This window comes from Pinus tabuliformis, chromosome 3_2 (genome assembly GCF_031772625.1).
Source record: "Pinus tabuliformis cultivar Carrire ecotype Pingquan chromosome 3_2, CPIR1, whole genome shotgun sequence".
NCBI lineage: Eukaryota > Viridiplantae > Streptophyta > Pinopsida > Pinales > Pinaceae > Pinus > Pinus tabuliformis.
Genome location: NC_142302.1, coordinates 500,194,139 through 500,216,623, shown reverse-complemented (window position 1 = coordinate 500,216,623; position 22,485 = coordinate 500,194,139). Strand labels below are relative to the sequence as shown.

Below are 22,485 nucleotides of genomic sequence, written 5' to 3'. Positions count from 1 at the left end.
GGATTTCTCTGTCTCAAGAAGAATTTGAATTATCTCAAGCTAGTGTTTTTTCTCATTTTCCTTCCTCTCGAAGATTAACTAGATCACAAACTGAAAAAATTGGAATTCCTCCATCTGAATTTCCTCTACCTCCTCCTCGAAGGAAAACTAAGAAATCACTCTAAAACCCATAGTGAGATTCTTTCATCATCATCGAAAACACCCTCATTCATTTCATCATCTTCGTCACAAACACAATCATCCACCTCACCATCTCAGATCGTGATTTACACAGGTACAAGGACACAATCCTCCTCTACCCAATCACCTTCAACCACTGTTACATCTTCTTCTACACAGATACCCATAATGGCTCAAATAACATGGACAAATCCAAGAGTTGTTCAAATGGCAAGACCATGGCATCCATTACCTGCTCATCCATTGAAGTGGTTGCCAAAATTAAATCCCGATGATGGTCTTCCTGCCGAAGAACACATACAACTTCATGTTGTCCAGAAATCTAAATGAAGTTGTAGAAAAAGACGCAGGTGTACGATTATTCCCTTATACTTTTCAAGGATCAGCAGGATCCTGGTACTTTTCATTACCATCTTGTTCTATTAAGAGTTGGAATACATTTCAGGAACAGTTCCTAACCAAGTTTGGAGATGATCATTCAACAGCTACTCTTCTTAATGATCTCTCCAACCTAAAGGTTGAATCTAAAGAACCGATTAAGGACTTCAACTCACGATTAAACAAATTATTAAACAAAATTCCAGTGGCATCCAGGCCAAGCACTGAAGTTTAAAATGAATGGTACATCTCTGCTCTTCCCTCAAATGCAACTATTTTTGTAGACAGCGTTGCCAAACCAACTTTGGCAGAAAACATGAAAGAAGCCATAGCTGTAGAAAAACGCATCCTAGCTTTAGAAAACAAGAATGCATTAGAAGAAAAAAAATCCAAGAAGGTCACTTTCAAAGATGAATCCAAGAAGAAAGAACTTTTAACGACTTCAATTCATGATTTAACAAATTATTAAACAAAATTCCAGTGGCATCCAGGCTAAGCACTGAAGTTCAAAATGAATGGTACATCTCTGCTCTTCCCTCAAATGCAGTAATTTTTATAGACAAAGTTGCCAAACCAACTTTGGCAGAAAACATGAAAGAAGCCATAGCTGTAGAAAAACGCAACCTAGCTTTAGAAAAGAAGAATGCATTAGAAGAAAGAAAATCCAAGAAGGTCACTTTCAAGGATGAATCCAAGAAGAAAGCACTTTTACGGACTTCAATTCATGATTTAACAAATTATTAAACAAAATTCCAGTGGCATCCAGGCCAAGCACTGAAGTTCAAAATGAATGGTACATCTCTGCTCTTCCCTCAAATGCAACTATTTTTGTAGACAGAATTGTCAAACCAACTTTGGCAGAAAACATGAAAGAAGCCATAGATGTAGAAAAGCGCATCCTAGGTTTAGAAAAGAAGAATGCATTAGAAGAATGAAAATCCAAGGTGGTCACTTTCAAGGATGAATCCAAGAAGAAAGCACCTAAAGATCCTTTTGATCTTGAAGGTTTGCAAAAGGTACTTAAAACCATGTCCAATGAAATGGTTGACATTAAAAAGCAGGTAGCTGAGACTTCTTCTAGGAAATCTTTTAGACCTTACAAAAGAAATTCCCCCTCTGATCCTAAACCTCCAAATACAATATCAAATGCTAAATCAGATGTGGAGGAAGAAGAAGTGTCAACAGCTGAAGAAAAAATCGATGACGAAGAGACAGTTGAAGTACAAGGAATGTGGGACTTCACTCTTCCTCTGTCAAATAATGAAGAATCAGAAGAAGCATTACGTGTCTCTACTAGAAGCAAGAGCACTGTTGATTTGCCACAAACAAATCAAAAACAGAAATCATCAACTCCTGCTCTCAAAGATAAAGCAATAGGTAAGAAATCTTCTCCCAAATCCACTCAAACGACTCCTCAATCCAATTCTTCACCTCCAGCTAAAACCTTGCTAGTATCTGATGAGATGGAATATAGCATCGTTGAAGACATGAAGAAGACTAGAGCTAATATCACATTCCATGAGCTTAGCAAGCTAAAACATCAACAGAAGCTATTGCTCAAAGAATTAAAAGTAGTCCCCACTTCTCCTCTTCCTACTGCTGTAATTTCTCAAGCTGCTCAAGAAATGGGTAGGCCTCCCAGTACTTCATCAGACAAAATGAGTTCAACTGATGTTGCTTTAATAGGTGGTAGATCTAAATCCCATACACCTCCTTTTCTTTTGACTTTTGAAGTCTTCAATAAGAATTTGCACAATTGTTTAGTAGACTCTGGAGCCTCATCCAACATTTTACCAAAAACTATTTGTGCAAAATTGAATGTCTAACCCCATACAATTGTTGTTTGCATTGTACAGTTAGATCGATCTCAAGTTGAAGTCATAGGAGAAATCAATCAAGTTACCATTAGACTCTCATCAAACCCGAAAGTATGTCAAGTGATTGACGTTCTTGTGGTCGACATCCCTGAATTCTACGGCTTGATCCTTAGTAGAGATTGGTTTGAAAAGCTTCATGGCTATTTCACAACAGACTGGTCCCATATGTGGCTTCCTTATAATGGTAAGCCAAATCAAATAAGGGTCGACCGTGAGAAACATTTAAAGTATATCGTCACAGAACTGGAAGGAGAAAATGAGCCTGTCGCATACAGTAGTAATATCATTGGAAATTATTCAGTCGAATCATTTTTAGGCAATTTTAATGCCCATACATCACCCTTTTTGGAAAATTCTGTTACATCACAAATCAAAAATTATTCTCAAACAGATTCTTCTAAATGTATCAATTTTGTAGATAAACCTATAGTCAATTCTTTATTTTGGAAATTATTTTTTGATGGATCTAAATCTAATGATGGAGTTGGGGCAGGTTGCATATTGGTTAGCCCCGAAGGAGAAAAAACTATGTTGGCATGCAAACTTGAATTTGAATGCACAAATAATATTGTTGAATATGAAGCATTAGTTCAAGGGTTGTATAAAGCCATTGGCCTTGATATTAAATACCTTCAAGTATTTGGAGATTCAGAAATTGTAATCAAACAGGTGAGGAATACTATTCACTATCTTTCTGGACATTTGAAACATTATCAATCACTAGTCCAGGACCTCACCTCACATTTCCTAGCATTTAACATTTCCCCAATTCCAAGACTTCAAAATGCAAGTGTCGATCTTTTGGCTAATGTTGCATCCAAGCTCATACCACCAGGAGATTATAGTCCTGATCGATTTTCTATAGAATTAATTTTTAGGCCTTCTATTCCCGATAACATCACCAATTGGCGAGTTTTTAATAATGATCTAAATATCATAAATTTTCTAACATATGAAGGCTCTTATGATGACCAGATAATAGATGAAAACTAATACGATAGTCAACTTAAGAAAAAACAAGTGTAAATTCCATACCTAAATTTGTGGTTAAGCTGGAAGATCTGTATGATCTTAAGGACAGATTCAAGAAACCTACTAACTCAAAGCTTCAAAGTTCAACTTTGAGGTTTGAATTAGTTAATCTTGGAACTGACCTTAAACCTCAAAATATTAATCTGGGTCTTGGTCTTACATCCAATGAAAGATTAGCCTTTATTCATTTATTGAAGAAATACAAAAATGTTTTTGCTTGGAATTATGAAGATCTTAAGACATATGATACTTCCATCATTCAACATACCATTCCTATGATATCCGACGAAAAGCCTGTACAACAAAAGTTGAGAAAGATTCACCCAAACTTAGAAAATCAAATCAAATCTAAATTGAATAAACTTCTCAAAGCCAAAATAATTTTTCCTGTCAGACATTCAAGGTGGGTTTCTAACCTAGTTCCAATCAAGAAAAAGAATGGTGATATTCGAATTTGTATAGACTTTCGCAATCTCAACAAAGCTTGTCAGAAGGACAACTTTCCATTGCCTCCTATGGAACAGATACTGCAATCAGTTGCAAGCTCAGAGTTAATGTATTTTCTGGATGGATTTTCAAGTTATAATCAAATTCTCGTACATCCAGATGATCGACTAAAGACCACATTTAGAACCAAATGGGGAACATACACTTATCAAAAGATGCCATTTGGATTAATCAATGTTGGTGCAACATTTCAGAGAGCCATGGATATATCTTTCAAAGGTTTGGTAAATAAAACAGTGGTAATTTATTTAGATAACATAACTGTGTATTCAAAAAAAAGCAGTAATCATTTAAAGGACTTAAAACAAATCTTTGAACGTTGTCAGAGATATGGAATTTCTCTAAATCCAAATAAATCTTTCTTTGCTTTAAGTGAAGGTAAGCTTCTTGGATTTATTGTATCTAAAGATGGTGTTCACATAGATCCTGATAGAATAAGAGAAATTTCTAAAATCTCTTTGCCTCATAAGTTATAACAAAAAATTGATGCAATCTTTCCTAGGTTAGATAAATTTTGTCAAAAGATTTGTCCTTGACTTTTCACAAATTGTTTTACCCCTCCAATCTATGATCAAGAAAAATTATGTTTTAAAATGGGGACATACTAAACATGAAGCTTTCAATCTTATCAAACAAACGATTATAAATGCTCCCTCCTTAGCAACTCTGAACTTTTCTAATCATTTTATTTTATATACTTTTGCTTCCGAGACATCATATGCAACTATATTGACTTAGGTCAATGATGAGAAAGTCGAAGCACCAATTTCTTTTTTAGCTCCAATTTATAGGCTTTTGTTGTTTTCAAATCAATAAAACATTTCAGACCCCTTCTTCTTAAAACTCACACTAAAGTAATAGTTTCATTCTCATCAGTGAGAAATTTACTACTGCAAAGAGAATTAGGCGAGAAAAGAGCAAATTGGGTAACAGCGCTAAAAGAATATGACAATGAAATTAGACCAGCTAAAATTGTTAGAGGTCAAGGTTTTTGCAGAATGTTAACTGGAGCATCCAACCTACCAACACCAGAAGATTCAGGTGATGATATACAAATATGTGAGGTAAGCCTCAATGATACTGAATCTAAATATGTTGATATCATATTTTATTTGAAAAATGGATATGCTCCTATGCAGCTCAGTTACAAAAGAAAAAGGGCTTTGAGATTAAAAGCTAAGCAATATGAAATCATCAATGATGTTTTGTTTAGGAAGAATTATGATTCTGTTCTACTTAGGTGCCTTGAAAAATCTGAGGCAGAAAAGGTTTTGCAGGAACTCCATGATGGACCAGCTAGTGGACATTTTGGAGGAGACACAACAGCGCATAAAATCTTGCATGCTGGCTATTATTGGCCAACCTTATTCAAAGATGCACATGAATATGTAAGGAAATGCAAAATTTGTCAAACAGCTGTTGGAAGACAAAGGAAACCCGCATTACCATTACAGTCAGTCAACATTGAACAACCATTTGAGCAATGGGGACTGGACATAATAGGTGAGATCATTCCTCACTCTTCAAAGCAACATAGATATATCCTTACAGCAACTGATTACTTCACTAAGTGGGTGGAAGCAATTCCACTCAAGGTAGCCAATTCTGAAAACATCATTGAATTTATTGATCAATTGATTATTACCAGATTTGGCCTACCAACTGCCCTCATCTTTGACAATGCATCCTATTTCGCATGTAAGGGCCCTGAATTAAAATACCAAAATATGTAATTTAAACACAGAATTTAAATAATTTATCTAATGAATACCAACATGTCTGCTCTGCTGCGAAGCTCTACTGCAAATTGTTATGCTGCAATTCTTGTTCTAGCTGTCTACTCTATTGAAAAGCTCTACTGCAAATTGTTCTGCTGCAATTCTTGTTCCGGCTGTGTTACCAAAACGGCCAAAACCACCCTGTCGAACTAGGTACAACCTAGGTACTCGGTCTTAGAATGCTTTCCAATCGAAGTAATTGGATCCCCCATGCCCAAAAACTCCAATACAATCAAGACTCAAGAGTGTCTGTATCTCTGTGTTAAAATTGTTCTCCGTTTTTCCTCCTTCCTTTCTCAAGATTTCGTTCCTCCCATCTCCATGTCATTTTTTTGTTACGTGTAATTTTATAAAATCAAATCTTATTTGATTTTGTTGATTTTATTCGAATATGGAGATTTTATTTGGTAAAAGCTTATTTATTATTTTAATAAATTAATTTGATTTATTTAATTTATAATTTTAATTAATTATTATTATTATTTTATTAATTTTAATTTTTAAATTTAATTTGTAAATTAAAATTAGCATTTTCTTTTAGTTTAAGGATTTATCATATATATGATATTCTGGTGATTACCTTAATTTATATCTTTTCTTGTACTAACCAACTTATATATAGTGTGATACATGCGGGTCCATGCATACGTAGCTATCATATGGAGGTCTCGTATGTATGCTAGGTGGGTCATTACATCACAGGCAATACTATGACAGAATTTGCTCTTAAAAGAGGTTTCAAGCTTAAATATTCTGCTAATTATTATCCTCAGGGAAATGGTTTAGCTGAATCAACGAATAAAAATCTCATGAGGATCATCAAACGAACTATTGATCAAATTCAGAAAAACTAGCATAAATCATTAACATTTGCTCTATGGGCAGATCAAATAACATAGAAGGCCTCAATAGGCACTTCTTTAATTTGGTCTATGGGAAAGAGGTTGTTCTTACTACAAATGTAGTTATTCTCTCTCTAGCTCTAGTGCAATTTATTGAAGAAACTCCTTCCTCTTCTATGCAATTAAGGCAATCACAAATCCTCAAACTCGAAGAAGAAAGAGATAAAGCCAAGATCATACATGCACATCATCAACAGTTGGTCAAATCTTCATTTGATGCAAATTTTGTAAGTCTTAAATCTTTTCAACTCGGAGACCTTGTATTGAAGTGGGATAAAGCACACGAGGAAAAAGGTAAGCATACCAAATTCCAAAGAATGTGGCTTGGCCCATTTCAGATTGTGGAACAAATCGGCCCATCAACGTTTCTATTACAAGATTTATCAAGCAAGAGAGATTCTCTGCCTATTAATGGACAGATTTTGAAGAAATATTTTTCATAGAAGATAACCTCTTCTATCCCTTGTACACTACTGCCTTTATTTTTCCTAGGAAAATAAAAGTTAAATAGTATTTACTTTTGGCCTTTCAATAAAAAAATCTCTTTAAATATTTTGATTTTTCGCTTGTATAAGTAGAGATTGTTAAGAAGATAATTATGACATTTGAAAAATAAGTTAAGTCCTATTTCTCTGAAATTTGCTTGTTTTCCACCGAAATCATTTATCCTTGGTGAAACCCATCTTTATAAAGAAACCTTTGTTATATTTTCAGTCAAGAAAAGTATCTTTAACAAGGCAAAGACTCTCTGCACTTTAACTCTATAATTGTCATCCAGAAATTCTTAAGGAGTCAATGATTCTCCCCATCTAGTAAACTTTTCTCTTTTTAAAGTGTAATTCTAAAATATACTAAAACTTAAAGAATAAGAGGTCTCATTAAGAGTCGGCTTACCATGTTCATAGGGAAATAATAAACTGACATTACCAATACTTCATATCAAAACAGGGTATGGCTTGAGATTATTTTAATCAAATAACAAGGGGTCTCATCACGAACCAGCTTGTTCAGTTGAATTACAACTAATGAATGGCATTGTCACTTTTTGGCCACCAACCCAACACAATGACCTTTAAGTAGAAAAAAGGAAAAAAAAATTTAGAAGAAAATAAACTATTTAAAAAAGAAAGAGAAGAGAATAAGTATACGAGTCTGAATTTAACTCTAAAAATTGCACTCTTATCTGGATGGGATACTGAATCATTGATGGTTAAAAAGTAACCTTGTCGAGGCTATGGACGCCTGCTCGCAGCAGAGGCTCTACCTATGACAAATGAGTATATCTAAAAGCTAATCTACAAGAGCCCCCTGCTTTATCTTTAAACCAAGTAAAGACGATATAGACAAAGGAGTTTTCATTTTGAAGAGGATATCTAGTGCATGATAATTAGGTGAGTTCTATTTTCTTATTCAAAAAAATCCTACTTATATTAAATTTCATGTAATTCCTATTTTTTGAACTATCTCTATTTTGGAAGCTTTCGAAGTTTCAAAAAACTATCAAAAATAACTGGTTCTTCCAATGAATCGCCAAATGTTGTATTGTTCAACAACCCCCCATTTATTGATTTAATAGTTAATATTCTATTGATAAATGGGGACCCTTTATAAAAATCCTCCAAAAAACTTAGCACTTAAGTGCTTTCTTTTTGAATTATTAGAAATAAATTTCTAAATAATATAAGGTATCAAGCCAAATCCCTTTATGACTAGTTATTCTTGCTTTATCGCATATCGTTGGATCATGTGTATCAAAGGTTAATTAACAATCGGATTTGCGAATTGCGATAAGAGGGACCATCGTGATAAACTTATGGTATCATTAAAATTTTCATTTAAAACTAAGGCTTAAAGTATTTCTTGCAAAATAAAGTACCTATCGCAATCGCATATCGGCATTCACAAAAAGCACAACAAACAAAACCTTTGGAATATGTGAATTGTGATATTGTGACATAACAAGCCGAACACTCATCGCATCACGGCGCTTACACAAAGGCCAATCTTGTGAACTAAGAAAGTTTGTGAAATGCGATATGACTCAAACCCGATGGAAGTACGCGATAATTGTTATAACTTTGGTTAAATCTAGCACATAGTAAAAGGTTACTTTATGCAATAAGTATTCATTCAAGCAAAATGCACTTAAAACAATAAAAGGTACGTCGCTCGTATCGCATCTCGCAAAATTATAAATAACTTTGATATAACGCATAATCGAAGATGCAATATTGCGATTTGCGATATTGCGATAATCTTTATCGCAATCGCATAATCAGAGTTTCGCATTTAAAACTCATCAACTTAAAAGTTTTTCCTTACACATTTGCGATGCGATGGCTTAAATGAGTAATAAAGGCCATAATAAAATATCTTAGTGCGTATTTAATGAGTTTTAATGGCATTTATGTTTAAAACGGCTCGACGTGATTTGATATCTTTCATCTGCATTTTCGAATAAAAGCTTCTTCCTTGTCACCTTTTGGAATTAACTGTATCATTGAATTTTCACTGTCATTTTCACTCTGTGTTTATCTGATAATCTCCATTGCTCCATTTCAGGGAACCTCTGAAGGAAACAACGTTTGAGAAGATGGCAAAGAAGGGAAAAGCTACTGCATCTGAGAAATCAGACATGATACCACTTTTCTCTGATACCAGAGGAACCACATCATGGGAAGCTATGTATAACCTACTGGAAGAAGAGAAACCCAGGCCACTGGAAACGAAGGCAACAGCTGATGCTGAAGAATCATCTGACGCTTCCTACTTTGAGGCAGCATGTTCATTTTTACACAGGATAGCTGCAAGACCTAAGATATTACCATACACATATATGGTAAAATGGGTGATTGATAATGTGAATATCTCAGACAGAACTTTTAAGAATGGGAGACATGAGGTCATGGGGTCTTTCACACCAAACAACTTGCGCCAGATGTACCATCTCAAAAGCTCTATGAAAAAGATTTCCTGGAGCATTTTTCCAAAGAGAACGAGGACCCATTGGACGTTACACAGACCTGGAGGTCAGGCTCAGGCAAATTCAAACGGGAGAAATCCGGTATGTATCCAATTGCATCCCTCTCGGCCCCACATAATTTCGCAGCTGCGATGATGTGTAGGTTATTTGGTAAAGCTGATAGTACCAAATTTTCCATAGAGTGGCTTCCATTAATTGATGCAACGGTTAACGCGATGATTATGAACTAGAGTCATATTTTATCAGACAATTTAGCTATGGCTATTAGGGAATATAGGCAAAAGAGAAATATTTCCTCAAGAGATATTCCCCCTTTTTATATGAGTGCTTATGTAATGGACGCCATTTGTTTTTGTTCTCAATTTCCGAACATGGGTTGGAAGTGGACTGTACAGAACCCTCTCCCCATCCATGTATACCATAAAATCTTGTGGGAATCCCAATTCAATGCCCATTTTTACAAAACCTGCCAGGATATTATGCTGCCTATTTATAAAACCATTTTTGATAAAACAGCCCCCAAGCTTTCTGAAGAAGCCAAGATAGATATCTTGTTAGTCGCAAGATGGTTCGGTGAAGAAACATTCACATGTCCTCCCATATTACATTCCAGATAAGCTATTGGCCAGAGAGATATCTTACCAGACAACAGGGGAGGGTGGTTTAACCAAAGCCCTGAAGGAACAAAAGAAAGCCATTTGGCCAGCCTTCCCATTACAATGTGGCGCTTTTGCACTACATGACTATGGGCACGCAGGAAAAGAAGTAGAGATTATTACATCTCTGAAATTGGCCACAATTCCAGGGAGACAGTATCACCCAAATCAAGTTGCTAAAGACTTTACCACTATGGTTAAAGTCAAAAAATTTACTCATGAAGAGGATTCCTTTGATGACCTCTTTCAAGGAGCCAAAACATTTGCACAAGTCCTACATTTGGCATCATTACAGTTAAGACTAGATGATATTAATGCTTTTCATGTATATAGGAATAAAAGATTGTTAAAGGTCCCATTAGACCTATTACAAATTGAACCAATAAGAGAACCGACTCCTAGCGTGAGCCTAGAGGGAAGTTCAAAGAAAAATTCTAATGAGGAAACATAAGAGAAATCAACTCACGAGTCAGAACAGTCAGAACAACAATCTCAGAATGGAAAAGGAAATCCTAATAAAGATTCTGAGAAAGATACAGAAGGAAATACTGAGGAAACGGTTAAACAGGCCTTAGCCAAGAAACAGACAGAGGTCGGTTCCACTTCAGCTCAAACAGGGAAGATTCCAGTCATTGACCTAGACAAAGAATGGGAGCAATTCAATAAGAAGCTCCAAACATGCACAAATCTTGAGGAAACATCTAAATTTCAAACCCCCAAACAAACTCAGCACAAAGCAAATCTAGAGACAACAGAGAAAGGGGCTACAAACACTCAAGATATTGAGGTTATTTCGGCTTTTCCCACTTCTGAAATTGTCTTGAAAATTGAAGAGATACCTCCATTAGATATATTCTACAATCCTACTCATAAGGTTGTAGTTAAAAGACAATGAAAGAAGAGGAAATTAGACACCACGACTGTTGCAACTCTAGAAAACGAATCCATGGATGTTGTGTGGAAAGATACTCATGTTGACCCATCAGAAAACCTTATGAAATTTTCACAATTTGCAGGAGCTTATGCCATAGCGACCATTGATAAAGCAACGAAAGTCCGACTGCTGCTAAAAGAAAAAGAACAAAGAATTATTTTGCTTGAACAACAATTAGAACAAGAAAGAACCAATCAGCAAGCAAAACAGCAAGTAGCTCAGCTTCAGAGGGAATTCGAGCAAATGAGGTTACAACACCAGGCAAGCTTATCAGAAAAGGACTCGCAGATTCGCCAAATGCAAGCCATGGTGGATAAATTTAAAGATAACCCTCAAACGGACGAGTTCATCAAAGAAGCAATCAAGCTAAATTCCCTATTAATATAGCAAGAAGAGATGTTTTGCCAGAAAACCTCACAAAGCAATCTTTACTGTGAGACTAGTGATAAATTGACAAAGAAAGTGATTGATATGAGGTTTGAATATGAAGAAATCCATAAAAATATTTCTAAATTTATTTCCTGGCAGTAGTCTGAGGAGGGAAGAAAGGTCGATCTACCAAAAATAGAAGAATCCCACAAAGACATTATATTTACAGATTGGGATACATGGTTAAAGCAGGCAGAAAGGGCAACAGCGACAGCAGCAGGTGCAGCAAGTAGTATAATCAAAGTCGTTAATGAAAACCTCCACAGTGCCAACCTTGTCAAAGAGTGCATACGAGGTTCTCTCCCAGATATCAAGCAACAGTGGAAACAAACAGCGCAAACCAAGGACGAAGCAATGAAGCAGCTGACCAAGCTGAATTGGGAAACATACTGCCAGTATTTGGTAAATCCACATAGCCAGTGGATGAGTCTGCGATGTTTAACTACCTCTGCACAAAAGATGGTGCCAACTATGTCATATGCCATATTTGCAGAACAGTTAAAATCCACAATCGGCCAGCCGCCTCAGCTCAAACCAATGATAGACATTTGCAATCTCAAAGATCAAGTTAGCCGACTAAGATACTTCAAGTTGAAAAGAAGCTTGTCATTAGTTTAATTCTATTTTTAGTTTTATTTTTGCTTACTCTGAGGAAGGGTGTTTGAAACCTCCTTAGCTTTCTTTGTAATAATCTATTTTTGAGACGTGTATTTTAGTATTTAAACCCCTCTCATGCACTTAGAGAGGGGTCCAGAATTTTATCAAGGACACTTTTCAAGACATTACACTTCTGTATTTTTTGGAAGGTTTTGATGAAATTATTGGAAAATGATCTATTTTTCTTTGAATATCGAGCATGCTCTACTGAAATTACACTTTTGTACTCTTAGAGTGTATTTGATTGGATAAAATTGGATCAATATTGCTAAGTCCATGAGCAAGACCTTTCGTATATGGTACTTTTATCGTATGATCGTGTTTTATTTATGCATTAGCAATACTCTTTCTTTGATTGTCTTATGTATGAAAATATGAGTTATAGTTCTACATTATTGCGCTTTTGTACAATGTTTCAATTATGATTCTGTATTGAATACGTAAACAATTATTATATGCGATACAGTTTTCTCAATTGTTTTGTCTAACTATTTATTCAAAACAATTATCTTGAACGATTTCATTTCTTTTGGTAGTTGAATGATCTTTATTACCAATTGCTTTGAGACATCTCTATAGATCACATATTTTAGTTTATTCTCGGGTATATTTATAGTTAGATAATGTTAGATTAAGATATATGCATGTGTTTATTATTTAGATTAGATTATACTTAGTTGAATCATTCTCCATTATATCTTATATCATCCCAATAACATTATCAAATCAATCCTCTCTAGGAAACTAGTCCCATTATCCCCAGTCGGAGCCACTATACCAAATGGAAAAGGAGTTGCTTTTAAGGTTCGGACCAGGTGGTTATCCCCCATGTTGTTGCAGCGAATTTCGAGGCTTCAACAAAATGGTCATCAATGAAAGTGACGAAGTATTTGGCACCACTAAGAGCTTTTGTGGACAGGTCCATAGATATCTGAGTGTATCAATCCCAGAACACTCCTAGCCCTATTGTTACTTCTGGAATAAGCCTCTTTGGTGTACTTGCCTAGTGCACACCCTCTGCATACATAATCTCATTTGGTACTTAACTTTGGAACTCCTGTGACGGTTCTTTCAAGAATTTTTAGAGCCCCATGGTATAAGTGTCCCATCCTCCTGTGCCATAGTTCATTCAAATATTTTTCCCCACTGTCGCCTATCAATGCCATTGGAGATTCTAGTTGTAACTTATACAACCTGTTACTTCTAACTCCAATTTGAGCCTTCTTTTTCCAACTCAGGCGTTTGACATATAGCTTCTTCCCAATGAAGAAAACATCATAGCCCTTGTTTTGTAGCTGAGTTACAGAGAGTAAGGTCATCCCCAATCATGGCACATGCAGCACATTGGTTGCTCGAAGCCGATCCCCTACTTCTGTTTGAAAGACCACAGTACCTCTTCCTACGAGGGTACATTTTGACTCATTTCCCATGGCTATTTGGAAGTTCATTTGTTCTTCCTGATAATTCGAAAAACATTCTCGTATTCCTTTCATGTGCGTAGAATCTCCACTATCAATATACCAAACCTCAGAGGAGGCAGAACTTGCTAAGCAAGCGACTTCTTCTTCCAGTCTAGAAGCTAACATAGAATAATCATGATCCATGTTCTTCGTGCTTTCTTCTTTCCCTGGAGAACTGCGTGAGTCCTTCTGAGTTGCTGCCCCAACATTATGCTCCTGACTCATAGCAGATTCTCTAATCCTGTTGCCCGATCTCTGCTCTGATACCATGTGAAAATTTCTAACACGAAATTCTACTGCAGTAACTGATTTATTTCTCCTACTTATCTTCCACAATAAGTTATTTACAAAACCCTTCAGTAAACATTAAAATAAATTCTACTGCAGTTATCACATAATAGCATAGAGAAAATAACAGTGATATACAAGCACAAGAATCAATCACATCAACACAGTTATTTTTGCACAATTGTCCCTGGAAAAACACAATGCGGGAAAATCGGTGCAGCAGATGAGGGTTTATTTATTAATCTTCAACAACAATCTCTTTACAAGGAGCAATTCTACAAAATATTGTGACACTTCTAAGAGAAACACCTAAGACAATTTTTCCTCCTCTACCCAGAGAAGTTCTGACACCTCAGAGACCCTTTGTCCTTCTCTGTGTCACTTCAGTGTGAGGACTGCATCTCCAACTGAGTTGTCTCTCTGATCTCCACTCTATGCTATCTCTAGGATGCTCTGCGTCACCTCCTCCTCAGTCTCTGACTGATGTTGATGCCCTCCTCTTCCTTCACCCTGCAACTCTCCCTCTGAATTCAAACTTCTTCTTGGAAATCGATTTCCCTCGAGTTACTGAGTATTTGCCTGGTGTATCTCCAAATGACTCTCAAGTCTTCTCTTATACGTTTCCTATTGATGAATCAACGGATCTTCGTCTCTTAGAAGCTTCTCACCCATATCTTTATTAATACCCATTAATATTTTTATTTTCCTAAGTTTAGACATAGGAACCCCATTAAAAATATTAATTATTTTAATAACTCATAATCTGGGTGGAATTTCTCCAAACAATTTTGGTCTCGGAGATCTCATGTATTCTAGCCCCTCCACAAAATTTCGAAGCTAGATCACATCCGATGCGACCCAAAATCAACACTTTTCCTTAACGGCAGCCTCTTGGAGGTCTTCCCGAGGTGCCACAGCCCCTTATCCCCCTGGACAACAAGCCTATTGGCCTCCTTCCCCCTTGTTGCAGGCCTACTAGGCCTCCTCCCTGAGTTGCTGCCCTTTCCTAGGCCTCCTTTGCCTCATTTCAGTCATTGCATTGAGTCATTTAATGATTTTTGTCACTCATATTTTATGGTTGCAGAGATTTCATGAGTTTTTGAGCAAACAAGTGTGTTCACAGAAGATCAACTCATTCGAGGAATTTTTGGGCAAACAAGCTAGTTATTCTCTGTTTACAGCCTATGATCGATTTATTTACAGTGGTATAAAATTCATCTAAGTGGCATAAATCTAACTCACAAGACACCTAAACACATTAACAATTCACTACATCGAGTAAAATCGTTTGGCATTTTTTCATCATTTTTTTATGGCTGTCACATTGCCTAAAGAAGCATAACAATGTCTGATCATACATAACAGTGACTTTGGATAAGGATCATAAACTCATCACGCATGCATCTCTTATTTCCCTTGCATCATTGTTTATGATCTTGTGTTGGCAAAGTGGATTAAATTGGGCTGCCTCATTTGCATTTTTGCACTCATAAGCATTTCATTTTTGCATTCTAAGTGCTCTCATTGGATTTAGTTTGGCATATTTAGCTTACTGCTGTCATAAAACTTGAGCATATGTTGCATAAGTTTCCTAACATTGGTCAATGCTCTATTGATAAGCATATTGTGAAAAGGATTGTTTAAACTTTACAGAGATTGATAATGGGTTAAGTTGTTGCATTGTTCTTTAATAAGAATACTAACACATTGCTTTCTTGCGAGTTTCATAATCTAGGAGATTATAATTTTTCACTAGATAACTCACTCATAAAATCACTTGACAATTTAATCTCAAGATCTAATATCTCCTTGAATGGTTAATAGTGCTTGAATTGGTCATTGGACTTGGGCATATTTGCATTAGCATTGGAAATCTAATTGTTCTATGTGAGATTGGCATTGTGATAATTTGTTGTCATATCTTTGAAAAGTGCTAGTTGTGTTTAAAGAACATAAATCATCTAAATTGTCAATCTCTTAAGCAATTGTTTATTGGTATCATTTTCATCCTTGCATTGTCTCTAAAGAACCTTGGCTAATTGTTCTAAGTAATATCGTGGATAAGTGCTCTAATCTTTCTCATAGCCATTATTGTCATTGAGTTTATTGTTCATGGTTAAATTGAATATCTATTGTGGATGATAATTTATCTTTGGCATATTGGTGAATTGTTATAATTTTAAAGAGCATTAATCTTGTCTTTTATTTAGTGCTTGAGCAATTATCTCTTGGTTACATTGAATATATCTTTTAGGCACTGTTGAATTTGAGCACTCTATCTTGTGGTTGAGATTATCCTTCATTTGTCATTTAAGTACTCTTTTGTCATATCTAAAGAGCATTTGTAATTAAGTACTTGAAGAACATTAAATAATCTCACCCTAAGAAGCACTCATCATCTTGCATTTGCATCCTAGGCCTGGACCTACATTAATTAATTAACCTCCAAGCATAAGCTTGGTTGATAGACATATAGGGCCACCCTTCATCTTGTAGCTTGCAAAGGATAGACCCTCTCTAATGGTTAACACGGTGACTTTGCAGTCGTCAAAGCCACAGTCTCTGCCGCACCGAAAGCACCGGGTAGTTAGATTTCAAGGGAAGGTATCGTTAACCAAGCCATTGCTTTCTTCGGCTTTATTTCTCTCTACAACTTACTCTAGAGACTAGACTCAAAATAGCTAAGGATTAAGGGATTCATCTAGCTAGGCATCTAACTAAAATAAACCAAGACTTTGCACATCACCTAGACTATAGGACTTGCACTTCATATAGGATAGCTAAGCATCTCCTAAGCAGTGATTTTCCATCTTGTCATTTTGTACTTAATCAATATAAAGCAAATAGGTGACTCCATAAGGCACTAGTCTCACTAAAATAATTCAATCTAATCTATTAACTTGCTAAAATCAACCAAGTGGCTAGGCCATTCAATCGTGTCTCCTGGATTTGTTGGTTGCCAACAAATCTCACATTCTCACATTCCATAAGGACTACCCCCCATAGCCTATCGTTCGAAGACACCTGGAACGAAGAGGGCAGACATCAGAGTGACAGCCCCTGCCTTGAGTCGTTGTCGAACTGTGCCTGTACAATTTGAGCGACAACATTCATCATATACTTTTGCTCTTCTATTTTGGAATTTACCTCAAGGAAGGTATCAATTATCTTCCACTAACCTTGTAACTTTCATAATCTCCCTCTAAAGTGAAGGATGATTCTATGCATTAGTCCTTTTGTCCTTCTTCAATTCTCACTTGCATTTCTAAATTTACATCTTGGATATTTAAGGCTTCTGCAACCTTATTGCAAATTTCCTCTTCAACTCTTCTAGCAACTTCTTCATCTATGATCTTTGATTCTACCTCCTAGAAATGCCTTTTCATATTCTTCACGCCGTCAATAAGGTCTTCACTATGATTGTGTTACCCCTAGAATTGTTCATCTATCTTGTTCAATTCTTCCTCCTCCTCCTTACCTATGTTCATCTCTCCTTCCTTTATGTTTAATCAAGTGAATACAATGTAGATAATTCATTGTCCTTCTCTAGACGCTCTTCTTTTAGTTTATCTTTGTCCTTTTGCAATTTGGATACTCTGAAATTTTTCTTATGAATTTATTTTTTCACTCCCTTCAATTAATCTTTGAATTTCTGCATATTACATTCCTTTGATTTGAATGACTTCGTCTATCCACTTATTAGAGAATATTTTTAGCATTTCTTTCCAAATTTAGCGAAATTGTTTGCCTCTATCCATAATGTTCCATCAAACAAGAGCTTCACCACAAAAATAACAACTTGTAATCAAAGAAGTTATTCAAATTTCTCTCACAATATTCAACCATCCTCTAGGATCAATGTCCTCTTTATTCCCATTAAAGAATTGCCTTCCCATCAATTCCAGACCAATAACTTGGGTTATTGTCTAAATGCTTAGCTTTTAGCTCCATTATCTTCACAAGAGTTATCTCAAATTGACTTTGGAACATTTCATATAATCCTATTATCCTCTACTAGGATTTTTTTCAGAGCTAGGGCAAAATTTAATCCTTTCCCCAAAAGTCTATACACCGGCTGTTCAAAAGAAAACCTACAAAGATTAACAACCCTCCTATTAAGAGAGGGTGATAAAAAATTATTGTTAAGGGAATGAATAGGGAGACCAACCAAGGCAATAGTACAAGATGGGGGCCCATCAACGATGGGGAAATTTGAGATAACGATGAAGGGACAATTGGGGCTTGCTGCATGGGAGGCATCGAGGGATTGGAGGAGAGAATGACGTCAAGGGAAGAACCAACCATGGAGAGGGAAGAGTAATTCAAGATGCAGCCTACTCTAGGGGAAGGACAGGTGTAGGAGGGATATTATTCTACCTTATCTTATCTCACAATTCACAACATCTTACTTTTCCCGAGGTAGTTCACGAATCCCAATGCACTAGGTCCTAAGTCCAAAAATCAACAGGGGCTCAAAATAATGTATGTTTGACATGCCACGTACAATTATTGGTAAAATGTGAAGACATGAAGCAAATGTTCCTATTTAAAGGTGGTTGTACCCTCTCTTTTGTCACGTGTGGGTAAAAGGTGGTAAATCAAGGTCCATACTTGACATGCAAAGACAAATGTGTAAATTTTCATCTAAAAAAAACACATGTGCCAAATTCCTCAAATCAGAAAAGTCATTGGAGATCTACCAAAATCACTCCTCTAATGTGGTCGTACTCTCCTCGCCATGGGCAATTATTATATTAATGTCAAACAAACAACCGCAAAACCCTAATGCCATAATCCATCAATCAACCAAGATGTTACCCATGCAAGCAAAAATCAAACTCATTTCTAGCTCACACATGGCAAGATTAAAATAGGCTTAAGAGGTAACACCCTAAGTCCAAATGGGGCAAATGATAGCTTGTTGGAATCCTTGTGATGTGGCCTACCTCCCTCAAGCAAAACGTTGGACAAATCTAGTAGAACGTTTTCTCCACAATGCAGTTTTTAGAACTGGTTAAAATGCATGCAAACTCACATGTGGGAGACAAAAAAGGTTCAAACTAGCTGTTAAAGCCACCTAAGTTAGTGGTTGGACTACTATTCCTCTCATTTAGCTCAGTCAAGGTCAAATCATGCTTACACATGGGTATCCAAGGCCCCAACATTGTCTCTTCAAGCCAAACAAAAAAAAAAATTATGAAATGACTTAGTCTCCAACATGCGAATGACAAGTCAAACAATATTATTTTGGGAGAGAGTCAAACTCACTATTATCTAGTCATTACAAGAAAGATTATAAAAGGCTAGATCCTCCTGCCATTAGGTCTTGTTGAACTATGAGATCATCCATGCCATTCAATAAAAATATTTTCCAAGTGCAAACCTTTGTGTGGGTTGATTATTCTATGCTTCCTTTTCTTAGTTTATGCTGCAATAGTTCTTCATACAATAGATACAGGTACTCCAAATTACTACAAGGCCACTGGGTTGATCCATTGACAGACAACAGTCACATGGAAGGGGAGATCAAAACGCTAGACCTCATCTCATCCTTTTGTGGCATCAACCATTCATTATAAAGTATTGGACAGACCCTTATTGGGGATCCCTTCAGTAAAAGTGAGATCTAGCTTGGTGCCATAGTTGGCCAATTGGTTGGAGACATCTCGAAAGAGAAGATCTTTCTAGTAGAATTTGGTAGCCAGTACAAATATTCTAGACTAGAATTGGGTGTGATAGTTGCTAGACTCCAATCCCATTCTCTAGTTCATGGTGCATAACTGACACGGAGGGGGTAGCAATCACAATCCAGCATTTGGAAGGTAAGCAAAGCCCAGGTAAGCCTCACTACAACAATCAATCTCAAGACTTGCTTAAAAAAAATCTCTTTCTTTTCTGTTTTGCACCATGAAGTGGACTTCATATACGGCTATGTCGTGCTTCTTCTGTACTGAAAAGAAGTGGACTTCATCAAGGCACATTTGACACAGGTGAATGCTGAGTTATGCTTATTCTGTCTATTTATTTAAGATCAGACGTAACTTGCCTACCGAGTAAAAATGCATTTCTTCTTATTGTTAAGTTGTATTGTGCTGCCACAGAACCACCATAACAGGGCCCTAACAACTAAGCTACCTAGGCTGCTACACATTTCACTTAAACCTAATACCATATTACTGACTATATTCTCTAGAAATAAGGAACTTATCACCTAAAAAGCACACTTGCTTGCACATGGGCATTTTCAATCAAGAACTTGTAATTTTTACATTTGGTTGTAGAGCAATTAAAATTTGGTGATAAAGAAGAAAATCACATTAATGCAGTATTAAACTATATAAATAAATAAACAAATAACATGATAAAATTGCTAGTGCGTGCTCCTTGGAACTTATAGCATCAAGTATTCATGCTCTTATCAGCTTGCTCACCATATTGACGAATTGATGGATGAGCAAGTAGGTCGTTGCCAATGTTTTTTATTAGTTATACTAGCCTGTAAACATAAATGGACACAATTATCCTTATCAAATATACTTTAACTTTGGTGAGAGGCGAAAAATATATTATTTTCCTATCAAAAATCCACTTTGAACTTCCACAAAGTGTAACAGATCATGAATTGCTCCACTTGTAAATTTAGAGAAAGTCACATTTTGCAAATCAAAGTATAGCATCATGATTTTGAAATTATATCAGGTTCTGGGCAAGTTGCACTGAAACGGATACGGGAACAGATATGAATACGGGGTTTGAAACGGATACGGGAACAGATATGAATACGGGGTTTGAAACGGATACGACAAATTTTCAAAATATCAAGATACGATACGGCAAGAAAACGACGTCATATATATATATATATATATATATATATATATTACCATTCATATTTTAAAATCTAGAATCTATATCTAAAAATACATAATCATCGTCATGAATTCAACATAAACAAATCATCATCATCAATGGCATAAACATTGGCATCATCATTAGTGATTATTATAACATTCAACATAAACAAATCATCATTAGTAATGTAATCAGAAATGCTACAGCGGCACAGCCTTTGTGCTTTTGGGTCCAACTCCTTCAAAGAACGTGTCATGCATGGCAGATGATATCTATCTTCCTTGCTTGACAATTAAAAGGCCCATGCGATCATTGGGATATTCCGTCAAGACCTATTTCAACATTTCAATCTTCTCAATGTCAGCTTGGTCTCTTGACTATATGCAGGCACAAGATTGGCTAGAGAAGATTTGTTATATTGGAGGGATTTATGAAATCAAGAGCAAAATCAATGACAATTAACAAAACCTTAACCAAAATGAAAATTAATCACTCAAATAAATCTCTTTACGAAGACATTCATCAAACCCTTTTATTTGCATTTTTGAACATCTATCTTTTTCTTAGTAAGAATCCTTGATAAATATATGGAGTGTCGTTGTTTTTAAAGATTTAGAAGAGACTTTATGAGACTGTGTTTATAGTGAGTTTATTTGCAAATCTGATTTCTTCATTTTTATTATTTATTTATGGCTATATAAATTTTCACGCTTTTTAACATTTAAAGGGTGGATTCCGATAAACAATTTTTGTGGATCCGTTTCCGGAAACGGATCCCGGAAACGGATCCAAAAAAATTTAAATCCCTTGGAAATGTATCCAATTCCAAATCTAAAGTTTCCGATTTTTTGAAACAGCACAATAACATTTTTACAGTGTTTCAGGGAAGAATCGTATCCGTTTCTATATCGGAAACGGGGATCCGTGTTTCTGGCAAATTCTTTAGGAGTTTCCGGTAACTTAGTTTCTGGGCCTCACGTGTTACACTGTTACCCCATACTAAGTGCAATACATTCTAGGGAAAATTTAAGCAAAAACATATTTAAAACCATCAACCACTGAAAGGAGAGATGTGCAAGCAAGCAGAATGGGTAATTATGTATATCTGTACCTTTACTTGAACTGTTTTCACCGTTTTTTATATAAGGCTCATGTATGTGAACCTGCATTAAGAACACCAAGAAACAAAGCATAAATATAAAAAATCCTGCACTAGTCTGTCATAACTAGACTCCGAGAATTCCACCAACTTTTGACACTTACACGGTAAGAGGCAGCGTAAGATGAATCACCCCCTCTAAAGATGATCTTAAGAGCATCTCTCAAACTTTGAAGCCTGCAGGCAGCACCCTTTGCCTTTGGTTGCATCGCGGCAGAGCTCAAGTTTGATTCTGAATACATTGAAGTCAAACAAACTGAAGTTCTTAAAGCCTTTCAAGTTTCAACACAGCAAAGTTGCCAAAGCCTTTGTGACTTGCTCTAATTTATTGATTAGCATATTCTTTACATAAACAAACAATGACGGTTATCTCCCTCATGTGAAATCAAACCCACTCCTGACATTGCAGTAGT

At 36.0% G+C, this 22,485-nt stretch overlaps 1 protein-coding gene across 3 annotated transcripts in view; it reads right to left on the bottom strand.

The window, feature by feature from the left end:
• Positions 1-22,485, bottom strand: part of LOC149181477 (RAD3-like DNA-binding helicase protein) — a 371,454-nt gene that overhangs the window by 310,817 nt on the left and 38,152 nt on the right. For all 3 annotated transcript variants that reach the window (XM_089416629.1, XM_089416630.1, XM_089416631.1), the window contains exons 8-9: positions 22,177-22,304; positions 22,025-22,076 (exon numbers count right to left, since the gene is read on the bottom strand). In XM_089416629.1, coding sequence (XP_089272755.1) covers positions 22,025-22,076; positions 22,177-22,304 — 180 coding nt within the window. The remainder of the gene's footprint in view (positions 1-22,024; positions 22,077-22,176; positions 22,305-22,485) is intronic.